This window comes from Leptonotus elevatus, chromosome 4 (assembly GCF_054856555.1).
Source record: "Leptonotus elevatus isolate MCC_2025b chromosome 4, RoL_Lele_1.0, whole genome shotgun sequence".
NCBI classification, from domain to species: domain Eukaryota; kingdom Metazoa; phylum Chordata; class Actinopteri; order Syngnathiformes; family Syngnathidae; genus Leptonotus; species Leptonotus elevatus.
In genome coordinates, this window is record NC_141242.1 from 12739288 (window position 1) to 12755736 (window position 16449).

The 16449-nt window shown below is 38.4% G+C and overlaps 1 protein-coding gene and 4 non-coding genes across 5 annotated transcripts; 3 read left to right on the forward strand and 2 right to left on the reverse strand.

Moving 5' to 3' along the window:
- The first annotated feature begins 1256 nt into the window (after positions 1-1256).
- appl2 (adaptor protein, phosphotyrosine interaction, PH domain and leucine zipper containing 2) lies at positions 1257-16242 on the forward strand. The gene is made up of 21 exons (XM_086074359.1): positions 1257-1397; positions 3230-3328; positions 3604-3663; positions 3750-3821; positions 5271-5358; positions 6131-6172; positions 6257-6315; positions 6411-6557; positions 6671-6753; positions 6880-7032; positions 7816-8004; positions 8117-8159; positions 8318-8374; positions 8465-8559; positions 9906-10061; positions 10216-10268; positions 10374-10548; positions 11724-11760; positions 11843-12007; positions 12083-12130; positions 14455-16242. Exons 1-21 carry the CDS (start codon positions 1341-1343, stop codon positions 14584-14586), a joined length of 2010 nt encoding a protein of 669 aa, XP_085930485.1. The 5' UTR covers positions 1257-1340; the 3' UTR covers positions 14587-16242.
- On the reverse strand, positions 7239-7312 carry trnan-guu (transfer RNA asparagine (anticodon GUU)). The gene has a single exon. It is a non-coding gene; the product is annotated as a tRNA-Asn (tRNA).
- On the forward strand, positions 9035-9106 carry trnag-ucc (transfer RNA glycine (anticodon UCC)). The gene has a single exon. It is a non-coding gene; the product is annotated as a tRNA-Gly (tRNA).
- Positions 13217-13288, reverse strand: trnag-ucc (transfer RNA glycine (anticodon UCC)). The gene has a single exon. It is a non-coding gene; the product is annotated as a tRNA-Gly (tRNA).
- Positions 13485-13556, forward strand: trnag-ucc (transfer RNA glycine (anticodon UCC)). The gene has a single exon. It is a non-coding gene; the product is annotated as a tRNA-Gly (tRNA).
- Positions 16243-16449: the final 207 nt, after the last annotated feature.

Below are 16449 nucleotides of genomic sequence, written 5' to 3' on the forward strand. Positions count from 1 at the left end.
TTTATTTTATTTTATTGTATTAAAATTTTTTTTTAATTAAATATAATAAATTAAAATAAAAAGTGTCATTACAGCAAGTAATGTTAACGTCAGTATCCAATTTATTTTATAGAAATGTTTTTTTATTTTATTGTATTTTTTTAATGTTAAAATTAAATACAATAAATTAAAATAAAAAGTGTTATCGCAGCAAGTAATGTTAACGTCAGTATCCAATTTATTTTATAGAAATTTTGTTATTTATTTTTATTATAAAATAAAATAACATTAAATACAAAAGTGTCAGTATCCAATTATTATTATTTTTATCTTCTTCTTCTTTTTATTATCATTATTATTATTTTCAAATACGCATTTTTGCGCTATTTGCCTCTTCTCCTCTAGGGAGTTCTACCTCCCAAATCCGACAATATTTACAGTATTCACATGTCATCCACATATATCCATGCAAATAAAATTTGCTGTAAATTTTACAGTATTTGATTGCTAATTATACCGCAAAATACTACTTTGTTTTTACCCATAATACATTGCGGTATAGAGTAAATTTAAATAACAAGATACTGCTGTGTTTTTTTTTACGGTAGATTTTACAAAAATTTGTTACAGTATATGTAGTGAATCTCAAACTTTTTAAATCAAGTACCACCAAAAAAATACTTAGCTACCATAATGTGCTTGTACTGTATTTATTGCATTTCTCACACCATTAATTACTGTCTTTAGCGTGATGTCTTTTGTGATATTTAGTGTATTCACAATGATGGACTATTTCTGTCTTAAATTGTGTGTTCTATCGTTGTCATTGGTCTACCTGCCCAGGGACCAACGATGCAAATGAGCTGTTAGCTCAATCTTTCACCCCAAAAATACTTAGCTACCATAATATGCTTTTACTGTATTTATTGCAATTCTCACATCATTAATTACTGTGTGTGTGCGTGCGCGTGCGCGTATTATGCTATTTAATTAATCATATACTTCCTGTATATTCAGAAATGTAAATTTGCTAAGTCAATGCCCACTTTTTGGGTTTGGGGATTTTTTTTTCTTCTTAATTTGTATTTAGAGCATTTAAAAAAAAATATTATTATTATTATTATTATTATTATTATTATTATTATCATCATCATTATTATTTTTCTCACGTGTGTTGTTTATGTATGTTGGTGGCAGATTGTTAAATAAAGAAACGTTGACAAAGTTGACAGGCTCTCTTGATATCGCCGACAAGCACGTCTACTTCCGGCTCACCCGCGCAGAGAACTCTGGGAAATCGAGTCCAACGTGCTTAATAATTCAAGCCCTTCGTTATTCGTCACTTCGCCGCCGTTCTCAAGATGCCGGCCGTACACCACAAACTGCTCCTGGAGGACGCTTTGCTGGACAGTCCTCAGGTAAGCCTGTGTTGTTTTTTAATCAGCTTTTTGTCTTACATACGCCACAACATGACCAACAATAATGAACGATGCTAGTTAGCTAACTAGCAAGGGCTGCTCCTGTTTTGTAGTCTGTCTCCACTAGCTAATGACAGCACCCTGTTGTCACTCGGTTACAATAGCGATATAAAACATCCCATAATCACCCTTTTCGCTCTAAATTACATTCCTCCGTGCATTTGCCGTAGCAAATATGTAGTGTGTCATACAGCCCGTTGTTGGTTGATTGAAGGCTAACGTGCGAATCCCACGTAATGATGGCTAATAACTCAACCACAAAAACAGTATTATTGCTGCATTTTATTGGTCTCATTGGTGCCAAACTAGGTTTAATTTGCTTCTGAGAGTCAAATTGTTTCCTTTATTGTTTCAGCAAAATACGTCATAAGGTGCTGTCACTGGTTATCAATAATGTGTGTGTGTGTGTGTGTGTGTGTTTTAATTTTTTGGGAGAGAGCTCAGTATTGTTCATTCGGTAATCTAAAGGTTTTTTTTGAGTGAATGTGTGTGCGTGTGAGTTTGTGCTCATTAATTCACCTAAAACCTAATAAAAATCTCATACCCCTCACCTAAATCGAATACTTCAGAATCCCGCTAGAGTCATGAAGTTGCCAAGAGACCCAGAGGAAGGATTCAAGAAAATAAAGAAAAGTGAAATCCAGCACCGACCAGACACCACCTACTACCCACAGGGCTACAAACCAGAATTTTTCACCAACCCCAAAAACATCTCAATTCCAACAAAATAGGGATACCTCAAGAGACCAAAGGAAAGACTAAAGAAAGGAAGGAATGTTAGATGAAGCAGAGTGAGATCCACAGACCTCAGCCCCCCACGACCCCCCACGCACACCCGCCACCCACCACAACTCCGACCCCCAAATTCCGGGGACTCCCGTACCCAGGAATCAGTGCCGGAGAAGGTCCGGACAGTGGAGTAGCAAGGGCGCCCACCCCACCTCCAGCCGCGTGGTGGGGTGGAACACTGGGGACGGAAGGGGAGAAGGGAGCTGATCATAACATCCCTGTGGTAATTGTACCTTAGGCCTCACGCTGTTATCAGGGCTGTTATGCACATGTAATGCTTTAGTCATGCAGGGGGTTTCTCGGGACTCTTAATGGTTTTCTTAAGTGCAACTCATGCTGCAGGCTCATTTCTCCTCTTACACTTTTCATGTTGTTGTCAAAGAATGGAAGTGAAAAGAGCAGGTCAGGTCATTCTTGGAGTTGAACTGAAAATGTGTACGTAATGCCAAGTAGTTACATATTAGGTAAGTAAGCGTTATAATAATTCAATCAGCTATGTATTTAATGCTATAAATAAATACAAAGTAAATGATAAATGAATGAATACATTTGTGAGTTTACCAGTCTTGAAACTTCTGACATACCTCATATATAGTTACTTGTAGGTTTCCTTGATCTTCTTGATCTCCTTGGTCACTAACGTAAAGAGACTTTGACCCATGGGTGTGTTCCTCTTTGTTTTGCCTCGTCATACCCGTTTAACACCCTGTCGCTTTTGCATTGCACACCTGCAGGAAAGTCACCAACACCATTCTATGCAATGAGTGCCACCTATCTCATTGCTTTTGCCCTCTCACCTTTCCAGAGCCGTCCATCTATTTTCTGTACCTCTTGTCCTCATTAGGCTCCAGGCCAGCTCACCCTTGAGCCCGGCAAGGGACAAGTTATGCCATAACTACGATCCAACATGTTGTGAAATGAATAAATCAAGTCGTACCTAATAAGGCGCCCACTTGTAAAATATTTTTTTCGAACCCCCACAGACTCGTTCCTTGCTCAGTGTGTTTGAGGAGGATGCGGCGAACCTCACTGATTACACCAACCAGCTGCTGCAGTCCATGCAGCGCATCTTCGGAGCTCAGGTACCGACGTTCAACGGCCTGGTCACAACATTGTGTACATCCAATCTAATAAGATGGAATGCAAGAACTGTCGCAACAATTATGTGTGTTATCTTTGAAAGGGAAAGGAAGAATGACATTCATCAAAATTGGACATGATTGTTTGTAAAAAAGAGCTTTTCTATCGGATAGCGTATCAATGTGTGTGTGTGTGTGTGCCTAATATAGTGGCAAATGGGTGTCCTTGAGCTCATAATCGGTGATACTTTGTGTCTTTGTTTACTCCCCTTAAAAAGAGTGAGATGGGTTTGGCCACAGAACAGCTCTCGCGGCAGCTTCTTGCCTATGAAAAGAAAGTAAGTACTGTAGACCATAATGGGCACAAAATCCAATTGGATGTAATAAATGTGATTGTGTCGAACTCTTTATTTCTGGGTTTTAGAATTTTGCCCTCGGCAAAGGTGATGAAGAAGTCGTCTCCACGCTGCAGAACTTTGCCAAAACAGTGGAGGAGGTGAGACCAGTTAACAAAATACACAAGATTAAGTTTGCATTAACAATCCATCCCTGTTTCTTCTTAGTCTCATTACTTATTAATTTTTTTAGTTATTAAAAAATATATATTTTGATAGGAGTTTTGGATGGTAAAATATATTAATTATAATTTTTTTTAAAAAGCATTTTAACTCATTCACTGCCATAAATTCATTTAAAAAAAGATAAAAAAATTAGGGGCGACAGGCATAACATTTTTTAAATTGTAATTAATCGCATTACTTCACTAGTTAACTAACGATTAATCACAAATTTTATATCTGTTTTAAATGTACAATAAAACAATTCTAGGTTTTCATACTCTTGTTAACAAAAGTAGAAAAAAAACGTTAAACTAATATAAATAGTTCAAATGAATTTTTGACAATTACAGCTATCAATGGCAGTGAATGAATTAAAAATAAATAAATAAAAGATCATTTAAAATTTGGGGCGTAAGGCGATTAAAATTTGTAATTGTAATTAATCGCATGACTTCACTAGTTAACTCACGATTAATCACAAATTTCTGTTCTATATTTACAATAATTTTTTCCTAGGTTTTCATACTCCTTGTTAACAAAATTAGACATTTTTTTAAACTAATAGAAATATTTAAAAATAATTTTTGACGTTTATAGCCGTCAATGGCAGTGAATGAGTTAAATGACTAGAAGATAACAAAAAATTAGTCTTAAAAAAATATATATATATTATTTACCATTATTATTAGCAGGCAAACAAACAAAAACACCATATGGCTAATCAAAGGCCATAGCCAAAGCTTAACTTGTTAACATTTAAATCAAAGATTGTCCCTCAGCCATATAGAAAGGTAGCACTAACTCTTAAATAGCCACTCAACTTGCTAGCTTTGGAAACCTCACTCCACCCTTGTATCTTTGTCAAAGCAATCAAACAAAATTGACATAAGTCCTTATTGATATGGACATCAAAATTTTCGCTCATCTAGTTGACTTTCTGTTTGGGGAACAGGGTTTGTGTTTCTTTTGTGTGTTAGTGCACACGCATATAACATGCTAACACAGCGTGCGCAGGGTGTTTCTTTTGTGTGTTAGTGCACACGCATATAACATGCTAACACAGCGTGCGCAGGGTCATTTGTAAGCTTCAATTAGTGCCACCACTGCAGCTAATCAGGTGAACTTTAGCCTTTGCTACATTGATAGAGTGCCTGCTTTTAGATAAGCGCAGAGGATTAATGGCGGCATGAAAGTTATTGTTGTATATGCAGCGCAGGAAGAAGCTTTTGCAAAGTTGTTATTGTAACAAACTTTTTTTTTGTGTCGAGTTGACTCCTTCGAGATGTTTGGCCTCGATGTGTCTTGCCATGTTTGCCTGCCTTCATGCGTGCGCGTGTTCTTATCCTTCACATCATTTTCTGCACGATGTCTTCAACGTCATCCAGCTGAACTCGCTGCACTTGGAGCTCGCCAATCAGATGGCGGACACCATGGTCTTCCCCTTGATCCAGTTCAGAGAAAAAGAACTTACGGGTACGCACGCGCGCGCTCATAACGCTAATTTGCATGAAACACCACATGGACAATTCTTGGAATACAGCTGTCAATCAATGAGTCTTATCTTTCTTTTTTTGGTCATCTTAGCAAGACATTTAGGACAATTGTGGGCCGAGTTTTGGTCCACAATGCACACTCAGATATCCAATAGAAATGTATCCCCCGAAATTAAAAGCTGGTGTGGATTCCTCCTGATTTTCTTCCATTTTCACTCCCTGTATGAAAATGAATAAAATATATGTAACATTTCCAATACTTTTGGAAAGGTCATAGTTAAAAATTTACAACTGTTCCTCTTGAGATGGAGCCACCTCAAAATTGAATTTCATCTTGAACTACTTTCAGTATTTATGGCAGCCCATTGAGACATCTGACTAGTTGGCCTTAAAATGTATTTATTTATTTTTTATTAACATATTACCACTCTATTGGCAAACGTCTCAGTACTAGATGTCAATCATTTTATCTTAGCAGCACTTTTTGGACAATTAGGAACAAAAATTCTCATATTCACTCCAAAATCCGAAAGCTTTTAATTTTCTTTTTAATTTCTTGAGTAAATTACAAACTGTCCGAATACTTTTGTCCATGTCATGTGTTTCCCATTTTGTATCTCCAATCAGGATCTTTGCATAAACCACTGTCCAGCTGGTTGTACCATTATCAAATCACATTAAAGTAGCATTCTATTTTTCCTCCTATTCCTCTCCAACGTGGACATTGTGAAGTAACTTTGGCTATTTTGCAGAGATCAGCACGCTGAAGGAAATATATGGCTTCGCCACCGATGGCAAGTCCACAAATCCCGTCCAAAAATGTGCACTTTATCATTCATCTCTCGTTCACGCGTCATTGAAATCATCTTCTTATGCAGAGCATGAGGCCTCCATGGTCAAGTACAGCCGCTTACCCAAAAAGAGGGAGAATGAAAAGGTACCGTTTCACCCTTCCTCTATTAATCTCGAATGGGCCCGCAGTTCTCTCATTTGCAAGCCAAATAAAGGCAATAAATCCCCCTTGGTGAACAGCTGAAGGCCGACCTGGTGAAAGAGGTGGCGTACACTCGCAGGAAGCAGCACCAGGCATCGCTGCAGTATTACTGTGCCCTCAATGCCCTGCGGTACCGCAAGAGGGTGGCCATGTTGGAACCCATGCTTGGCTATACACAGGCACAGGTAGTCAAGCATGGATGAATTGTCAATAGTTTGTCTGGGAATATTCTGAGCTGCTGTTTGGAAGAATTAAAAACATAACAAGAGTCAGTTGTGCTCACTCTTTCCTTTCTTAGGTCATCTTCTTCAAGAAAGGCCTCGAGTTGGTGTCAAAGAAGTTGGACAACTTTCTCTCCTCTGTGTCTAACATGACACAAAAGTAAAGACTCGTCATTAGGGCTGGCATCAAGCAATTATACGATTTTTTTTTAGAAACCCAGCCCTACTCGTCATCGTGGCTCAAGTTGCTTATTGGGCTTGGCTCTGAAATGTGTGTTCTGTTTAGCATTCAGGCTCAACTGGATGTGGAGGCGGAGGCCATGCGCGTGTCGCAGAAGGAGCTCCTGTCCGTCAACGACTCCATCTACGTACTCGACAAGGACAGTGAGCCCGTCAATCGCACGCTTATCCAGAAGGCGGGCTTCCTTAACATCAGGAAGTAAGGATCATTCAGTGCATGTCCACGGGAGTGTTTATAAAACCAAAAAGTATGCTTTTGTGCACTTCCTTGCCCAAAGGCACTTCAGCAGTTCTCACTCTCGGTTAAAGCCGCGGAGGCATGCTGCATTGTATTGAGCCTGCTCAAAAGAATGACAAAGGTGCCTGTAAATTAGATCCAAAGGCCTTGCCGTTAAAACACAAACACGTCCCTGGGTGGGCTCGAACCACCAACCTTTCGGTTAACAGCCGAACGCGCTAACCAATTGCGCCACAGAGACTTGTTGACTTTGGTATGGTTGCGTTCTTAAATCTGAATGAGCTGACAGTGTCCAAAAGCCATAATTGCATGTTAACGAATACTTTTAAGCGACAGTACTTTTGAGGTCGGACAAAAAAGGGAGCATGTGGTTAAATTCTTCGCATACACTCAGATGACACACGGATTCTTGTAAAGAAGACTGACACTTGTCTATGGGTCTCTGTTAAAGTTAAATCTGGCCCTAGCCAAATTTAATTTAAATCTTAATTTAGACTTGGATTAGCGCTAGTCTTTCTTCAAAACAGAAGATTATTTAACTCATGAGCTAAACTCATAAATGTGGAGTTTCAAATTAAATTCTAAAGTCCTGCTGTCAAGTCAAGTAAACGTCCCTGGGTGGGCTCGAACCACCAACCTTTCGGTCAACAGCCGAATGCGCGAACCGATTGCGCCACAGAAACGTGTTCTGCTCATTTAGACTCCACTTGACTGATCCATAACTCAAACCTGATCTGTCTCCAGTAAAACCGGCCTGGTGACCACAGCATGGGACCGCCTGTACTTCTTCACGCAGGGGGGCAACCTCATGTGCCAGCCAAGGGGGGCTGTGGCGGGGGGCATGGTGCTGGACCTGGACAACAGCTCCGTCATGGCCGTCGAGTGCGAGGACAGACATTACTGTTTCCAAATCACCCCCCCCTCTGGAAAAGCGTACGCATGTTCATCATCGCACGATAGTGGCGATGCTATGGATTCACAACCCAACACACACACACACACACACACACACACACGTTTATTGTTCTGTTTTTGTTGCCGTCAGGTCAATGATTCTACAAGCGGAGAGCAAGAAGGAATATGAAGAAGTAAGAACCAAGGATCTCATTTTCATTGCTGTTTCTGTGTTGGTAATGTTAATAATACACGATTACCGATAATCGATATGGAGGTGTTCCATGAAGTAGTGCAATGAAGAGATGATCTCGTGGAAGTGCAATTGTAATTTGTTGTATTTCCTCCTCAGTGGATTTGCACTGTGAACAACATCTCCAGACAGATCTACTTGACCGACAACCCCGAGGTAGACGACTGCAACATCCACTCCAGCATGTTGTCTATGGCATTTATGTGTTTTGATTTCCTTCCACATTTTGGCCTCTGTTGTCGCCAGGCTGTGGCCATCCGATTGAACCAAACCGCCATCCAGGCTGTCACCCCCGTCACCAGCTTTGAAAAGAGGCAGGAAGGCTCACCTGACCCTGACAGGTCTGTTGTTATCTGGACCCTTTTCCGCTGCATACTACCAACATAATGGCTATAACTTTTTTTTCCTTTTTTTTTTAATCATTCATATCATCAAAAAAAAAAGATAGCCAAAATCAATCAGGACCATTACCATGACCACGAAAATGAAATTTTAAAAATAAGGTCTGACAAAAAAAAGCGTGAAGAAAAAAAGAAGCATAAATATAAACATTCAAAATGAGAGTATTTGCAAAAAAGCAGTTTTATTAGTGTGAACATTATCTTGGCTTTGTAGTGTAATCAACTGAATATAAGTATTTTCAAATCAGTATATTCTATATTTTTATTTACGTTTTACACAACTTCATTGGAGTTGAACTTTATGATGAAATTTGATTTTCAGTCCTGCTCTGTTTAAAATCCAGCTAGTGCACGCCCATTTTGGAAAACGGGACTTCCCTCTCCTTCTGTGGAACATTCCACATTTACTCTCACAGCGTTGGTGGTATAGTGGTTAGCATAGCTGCCTTCCAAGCAGTTGACCCGTGTTCGATTCCCGGCCAACGCAGATACTTTTTTTCCCCTCTTTTTCTGGATTAAACATCACAAATCTCTTTTCTTTTTCCAGGTTTAAAACTGGTTTAAAGACACTTTTGATCACGACTCATGAACTTCAAATAGTGTCTTCACGTTTTATTTATTTTCTTGTGGTTCTTTGGGGATATTACTACAGAAGGCAAAGAGAATAAGAGGGATAAAAAAAAATTGGTAAAGAGAATTGAATTGCAAATAAGAAAGCATCTGACTGCTCAGTACTGGATGAGCAAAAGAGGAAATTAAATCATAACTTTTTTTCTAATTAATGCACACAGTTCGCTAAGCACAAAAATAAAGTAAATAAATTAGTTTTGGGGGTCGCAGGAGCGGGGCGGGTGCGCGAGTATGTTGGAACGTGGCCGGAAAAAACGCTGATGTGTGAAACTCGGCAGTCGGAAGTCCGTGGCATCTACCCCACAGAGTGGAAATGAGCTGATGTTAGCTATGCTAGTTAGCTAGCTAGTTAGCTTAGTTAACTTGTTCTCTGCTCGGGTCGAGACTTTATAGTAACGTCACCGATTTTAGGCATGCTAACTCTTATAAACAATCATTACCACTGATGCAATGTTGTCAGTGTTTGGAAACAGTGAATTTTTTGAACCGTGGTGTCCCAGCCCATTCTCAATCTCAATTCTTAATGATAGACCAAATACATGCCTATAAGACAAGGTAGGGATGAGAGGTTTACTTATTTTCACACATATTTTTAAGACCTCTTAATGAAGTCTTGGCTGCATGATTTGACACCAAAATGATGCGTTCAATTGCAGGGCCAAGCCAGGGGGCGTGTACTCCACCAGCACCGCATCCCAGAAGTCCGGAGCCGGTCTAGAGCCGGAAGACCTGATCGCCCCCGGGACGCCCATCCAGTTCGATATCGTGCTGCCGGCCTCTGAATTCCAGGACCAGAACAGGTTGGACGGGAAGTGAGTGCTCGCTCGTTTGACAAACAAGGAGGAGGTTGACTAATTTCCTGCATGTTGGACTCTTGTTGGCTTATTATGTCATTTCCAGGAGGCCAAGATGCCTCCTAATGGGTCAGTGAAGGGCCGCAATCATGATGTTTTTCCTTCCTGGCAGGCGCACAAATCCATTTGGCGAAACGGATGACGAGTGTTCCCACGGAAGCGATGGTAAACATTTTCAGGTTTCACTGTCACGTAATTGTTGATCTTTTTTCTGGTTCACTTCCTGTACACAAGCCTGCCTGAGTTTTCCTTTCTGGGGGGTGCACGCAGACTCCCTGTTGCAGCAGGTGTTCGCCGTGCGCTTCCTGGGCTCCATGGCGGTGCGCCGCGGCGACAACCAGGAGGTGATCTACGAGGCCATGAGGCAGGTGCTTGCCGCCCGGGCCATCCACAACATCTTCAGGACCACAGAGTCGCACCTGATGGTGACCAGCAGCAATCTAAGGTAAAGAGCCCAATCAAATTGCATGCAGAGAAACATTCATGCGGCAGATGCTAAAGACATGAATGTGATGTAACTCTTTTTCAGCAGTACCGAAAACGTAATCCTCCAATATTTGAATGCACTCTTAAAAAATTGGCAAAAACTACTCACGGAGCATTGGTGGTTAGTTGGTTGGTTGGTTATATATCTGCTTCCATCTTTAAAGATGACCTTCACCATGACCTTAAAGAGAGTGCGGTATTAACATTAATGCTCTGCAATGAGAAAATATGCTCTGAATTATGATGCTTGGATCAATTTAGATAATTAAAAAAACTAACATTTTCTTATCATAACAACTTGGAAGTGTAATTTTCCAATTTACGCACTAGGTGGAGCTATGACGCCAAACAACTCACAATGGATGAGAAAACAGTTGTGCAGTCATTTCAAGTTTTGTCACATAAAATAATAGAAAATGGTGTTTGATTGTAGCAGAAATTTTCTAAATTAAAAAATAAAGGAAGCAAATTCCTCCACAAAATCTTAAAATAATAAAAATTAATATAAGCCAAATAAAAACCAAATTACCATAATTTTTTTAACAACTTAAAGCATGCAAAAACACTTTGTAAAAGTTCCTTAAAATAAAAATAAGTTGTGCAATTTAAATCACACCAAAAACATTTAAAAAGTTTAATTACCTTACATTAAAAAAAAAGCTATTAAAAAGTTTCATAAGAATAAAGAATTAAGAAGAAGGGACACAAAAGTGTTACATACATTCAATTAACATAATAAAAATAAGTGTGCTCACAATTAAAAATATTTTTTTAAGATTTGAAAGCAATAAAAAAAACTCAAATAAAATAAAAATACCTTAAAAAGTAAAAATAAGCGCTTTCAAGAATTCTAATGTTTATAATATACTGAAATTAAATTACTTATTTTTCATTATCCAGTACTTGACTGACCTTTTATAATAAAAAAAAAGAAGAAAATTTTTAAGAATTGAATTGATCAAAAAATAATTTACATATTTGACATTCAAGGCCACTTTTAATGAAAATGAATATTTTCTAGAATTGAAAAATCATTCAAATGGTTTAATCTTCATTGGTACCTTGTTGTATCACATGTTGAGTAAACGTAGTCAAAGGATCACATTTCTGCTTTTTCTTTGTACCACTTAATAGGCTGATCGACCCGCAGACTCAAGTCACAAGAATAAGTGTAAGTAAAGCGCCGAGTTGGCGTTTTCTTTCAAGCGTGTTGTGGACGGCGCCATGACATCATTGTTGGGCCTTCTTTCCAGTTCCAGCTGGGGGAGGTGTGTCAGTTTGCCGCCCACCAGGAGAACAGCAGACTGATGGGCTTGGTGGTGGAGGGCCGCGCCTGGAGCGGCGGCGGAGACAACGACGAAGGGGGCGAGCCCTCCTTTACTGCATTTGTCTTTGAGAGCAACACAGAGGGAGAGAAGGTGACACTTAAGTTACGCCATTTCAATGCTAAACATAATATCTTGCTCAAATGTCACGTTGTGATATGACTGCAGATATGCTACACCATGAGTTTGGCTAAGGACATCACAGAGGCAAAGAAGGTGAGTTTGTGATGACCGTTCATCGTCCAATGAAGCTGAGACGACACGGACGGTAATGCATTGGGCACAATCTAGCGCACCCACCTCTGGTCCATGTCACTTTTAATCAATGCCAATTGATACCAATTTCTGCGGCCCAGACCAGAAATTCATCATTTCAGACAACATCGTTAACTAGCTATTATTTGGACTGCTCACCTAAAACTAGGTATTCTTAAACTTTGAAATATCTTTATTTGTGGAATTTTCAGTTTTTGGAGCCTGGGAACAGATTAATTGCATTAACATTATTTCCTATGGGAAAAAATGTTTCGGACTTTGAACACTTCACAGAAACGAATTGTGTTCAAACTCTGAGGTGTACCACTGTATTTCTTTTTCAATCCAATCCACTTTATTTCTATAGCACATTTTATAAACAAGCGTTTCCAATGTTCTGCACATTGAGATCCAATATCATACACATAAAATTTAGGAATACCAACTAAAAAAATAAAAAAATCTGTCAATTGAATACTATAATACAATTAAAGTTAAAAAAGATTACAAATATTTAAAAAATAAAAATAAACAAAAAATATATATAAATATAATACAAACAAACAAAAAAGACACGAGAGGACCCCAAGGACCACACAATTCAAACTAAACTAAAAGCCAAGAAATAAAAAAGGGGTTTAAAGTATCTACAAGGAAATGATTATGCTGAAAACCATGGCTCCACTAGTTTTTTTAAATGATGTGCTACTATTTCCCTTATTAAAAACTAAGGCTGAGCAATTTTAGAAAATACTGTAACTGTAATTTTTTTCCCCCTCCCTCAAAATTGTAATTGAATTGCCTATCCCCACCCCACCACCCCCCCATGTCATTTTCTAATGTATTTTTCAACAAATGTCATAACTTTTATACCTTATAAGAAGTGCATTAATTCACAGGGAACACAGTTAATCTACTACAATTATAGATTACTGAATACTTGCAGTTTAGTACTTGCTTGCGTAAGTCTGCCATTTAAAATAAGACAAAAGAACGTGAAAAAACAAAACTTGACTGAGGGAAATAATAAAACAAAAAAGCAATGTTTGCGTTGGCCGGGAATCGAACCCGGGTCAACTGCTTGGAAGGCAGCTATGCTCACCACTATACCACCAACGCACTGTGGAAACACAGCAGGAATGCAATAAAAGTGTTGAACTGCCTGGCGTCGTCGTCACGAGCCCTCCCCCTCTCCAAGTCATAGCATGCATTTGGGAGTTGCCACGTCATGCGGATTTTCTCCCGCTCATGCAGCCGCGTAAAGAAAGCAGCTCCAGACTTCCCCTCTTCCAAACTTTCTGCATATCCATTCAGAGCGTTGGTGGTATAGTGGTGAGCATAGCTGCCTTCCAAGCAGTTGACCCGGGTTCGATTCCCGGCCAACGCAGATACTTTTTTCCCCTCTTTTTCTGGATTAAACATCACAAATCTCTTTTCTTTTTCCAGGTTTAAAACTGGTTTAAAGACTCTTTTGATCACGACTCATGAACTTCAAATAGTGTCTTCACGTTTTATTTATTTTCTTGTGGTTCTTTGGGGATATTACTACAGAAGACAAAGAGAATAAGAGTAAAGACAATTGAATTGCAAATAAGAAAGCATCTGACTGCTCAGTACTGGATGAACGCAAAACTTTATTGACCCCTGCCTTTTTAAACATTTTTTATATCAAATACTCCATGAATATATATATATATATATATATATATATATAAAAAAAATAATAAAAATATTAGAGCTAAAAAAAACATTTAAAAAAAGAAAATAATCCCAACTACGGAAGAGGATTAGAGCCAGTGAAGAGAGAAAAATAAAGTTTGGCAGGACTCTGACTTTTTATCTCAGAATTCTAAGATTAAAGTGAGAATTCTCACTTTTATCTCAGAATTCTGACTTTAAAGTGAGAATTGTGACAATTCCTGAGATTAAAGTGAGAATTCTCACTTTTAAATCAAAATTCTGACTTTATTCTCAGAATTCTCACTTCTGAGATTTCTGAAAAATAAAGTCAGAATTCTGACTTTCTGAGAATGAAGTCAGAATTCTGAGATTAAAGTCAAAATTCTGACTTTATTCTCGGAATTCTGAAAATAAAGTGAGAATCCTGCCAAACTTTTTTCCTCTCTCTTCACTGGCCCTAATCCTCTTCCGTATCCAACAAATCTGCTCTAAACTAACTGAATTCTAGTAAAAACGAAATAAAAAATAAATTATAATTCAAAACAAAAAGGTAAAAGGATGACCCGTCCATCAGTGCCATGTGTCACGTTTGATGTTGTTGCCAGGATCCGACGGCTCTGGCCCAGCTGATGAAGAACATGCCGCTCACCAATGACGGAAAATTTCTGCTGCTGGACGCCGAGGGCAGCGACACGCCCGACGGTGACGGACCCGAGGACCTGGAGTCGGAGGCCTAGTCAAAAAAACATTGCTGGAACCTCAACATCATACTTTCCAGGTGTTACCTTATTGATCTCTTTTATTTGTTTGGCATGACTGTACATGTCACCCCAATCGTCTTGGAGTCCTGTTCGCTAAAAGCTGCAATGTTCTGGTTCGATCCAGTTTGGACTCATTTTGACATGAAAATGTATTGTACTCAAAAGTGATATCAACTAAAAATTGGATTCAAAAAGAGACACTAATGTTATGCGCAGTTTGAATATTTAATCAGTGATTATTTGCATACCACTAGAGGGTGCTGACGTACAACGACAACGTACCAAATGTATATACAAAATTGACATTTCGGGATGGTCTTGATTGAAGCACCTCCGCAGCAGACTACAGTAGAAACACTGCCATCCAATGTACAGGAGACACATTACACTCCTTCAGGATCCGAGATGCTGTGCACCCCCTAGTGGTACCATTTGGCATAGCATCCATCAAAACTCATTGCGTCTTGATAAACTCAACTTGTTAACAAATGATGATGAGTCCTTTGTGTAGGTTTACATTTATTTTTTACTTAATACTCATGTTGTTTAATTCATTCCATTTACTCAAAAATCAAGTCATTTTTCCCATTGAAATGAATTGAAATGCCATTAATCCGTTCCATAAATACAAAAAACAATGAACTGTTTTTTAAATGAAATTTAACTCATTCACTGCCATTGACAGCTATAGACGTCAACATTCATTGTAACTATTTCTTATTAGTTTAACATATTTTTCTATTTTTGTTAACATGAGTATGAAATCCTAGATTTTTTTTTTGTACATTTCGAACAGATATAAAATGTGATTAATCGTGAGTTAACTGGTGAAGTAATGCAATTAATTACAATTACAAATTTTAATTGCCTGATGACACACATTTTTAATAATCTTTTCTTTTTAATTTTAATAATCTTTTTTTTAATAAGGAAAATATTATTAAAAATTAGGGACGTCAGGCGATTCAAAATTTTAATCGTAATTAATCGCATGACTTTACTAGTTAACTCACGATTAATCACAGATTTTATATCTGTTCTAATACAATAAGAAAAAATGTAGATTTTCATACTCTTGTTAACAAAAGTGGGGAAAAATGTTAAACTAATAGAAATAGTTCAAATGAAATTTTTGACGTCTATAGCAGTCAATGGCAGTGAATGAGTTAATTAACGTATGTCATGTTGTATTTGTGTGTCGTGGCCCGCAGCAGCTCCATGCGAGTCTTCTCATTTTGTATTTTGCTCAATTAACTGATGAAAGTGCATCGGCGACTGCCCGCTTCATTTGGCTGCTTGACTTGCAACACGATGAAAAAAAACAAAAAAAAAGACCGCGAAAAATGTGTAAGACTTCAGGTCAAGGTACCGCTGTACTTGAAATTCTTCACTCATGTATATTTTGCACACGAAAAAAAAGGGTTAACGGCTTCAGATTGCACTAATGAATGAATTCAACATTCCATCCTTGCGTCGTTGGACATGACGACAGTTGGCTTGCATGAGACCTCTAGGAAATGAAAACATTTGGATTGTGATGTAATATCCTGTTTGTTGTTTGTTTTCTTTTGTAGAACATGATCTGTATGTCAGCTCATGCTGTTGACAGATTAAAAACAAGATCATCAGTTGCTTTTGGGATGACTGGATTTGAAATGCTCTCACGTGACACATCATTCAAAAGTCATTAAAGGCGTTGGATCCATAAATGCATAACATAAATAAGGCCTTAATTGACATTCAAACAATCTTTCTTTTGAAACGCTTTAAAAAAAATCTCCCAATAATTGAATATTCTTAAACACTCTCTTGGTTGACATCGCACAATCATGATAGCGG

Excerpts from the sequence above, each read along its gene's own strand:
- appl2 (XM_086074359.1), top strand. The coding sequence starts at position 1,341 with ATGCCGGCCGTACACCACAAACTGCTCCTGGAGGACGCTTTGCTGGAC. Across the intron at positions 1,398-3,229 it reads CTTTGCTGGACAGTCCTCAG|ACTCGTTCCTTGCTCAGTGT; the intron begins GTAAGCCTGTGT and ends GAACCCCCACAG. Across the intron at positions 5,359-6,130 it reads CAGAGAAAAAGAACTTACGG|AGATCAGCACGCTGAAGGAA; the intron begins GTACGCACGCGC and ends GCTATTTTGCAG.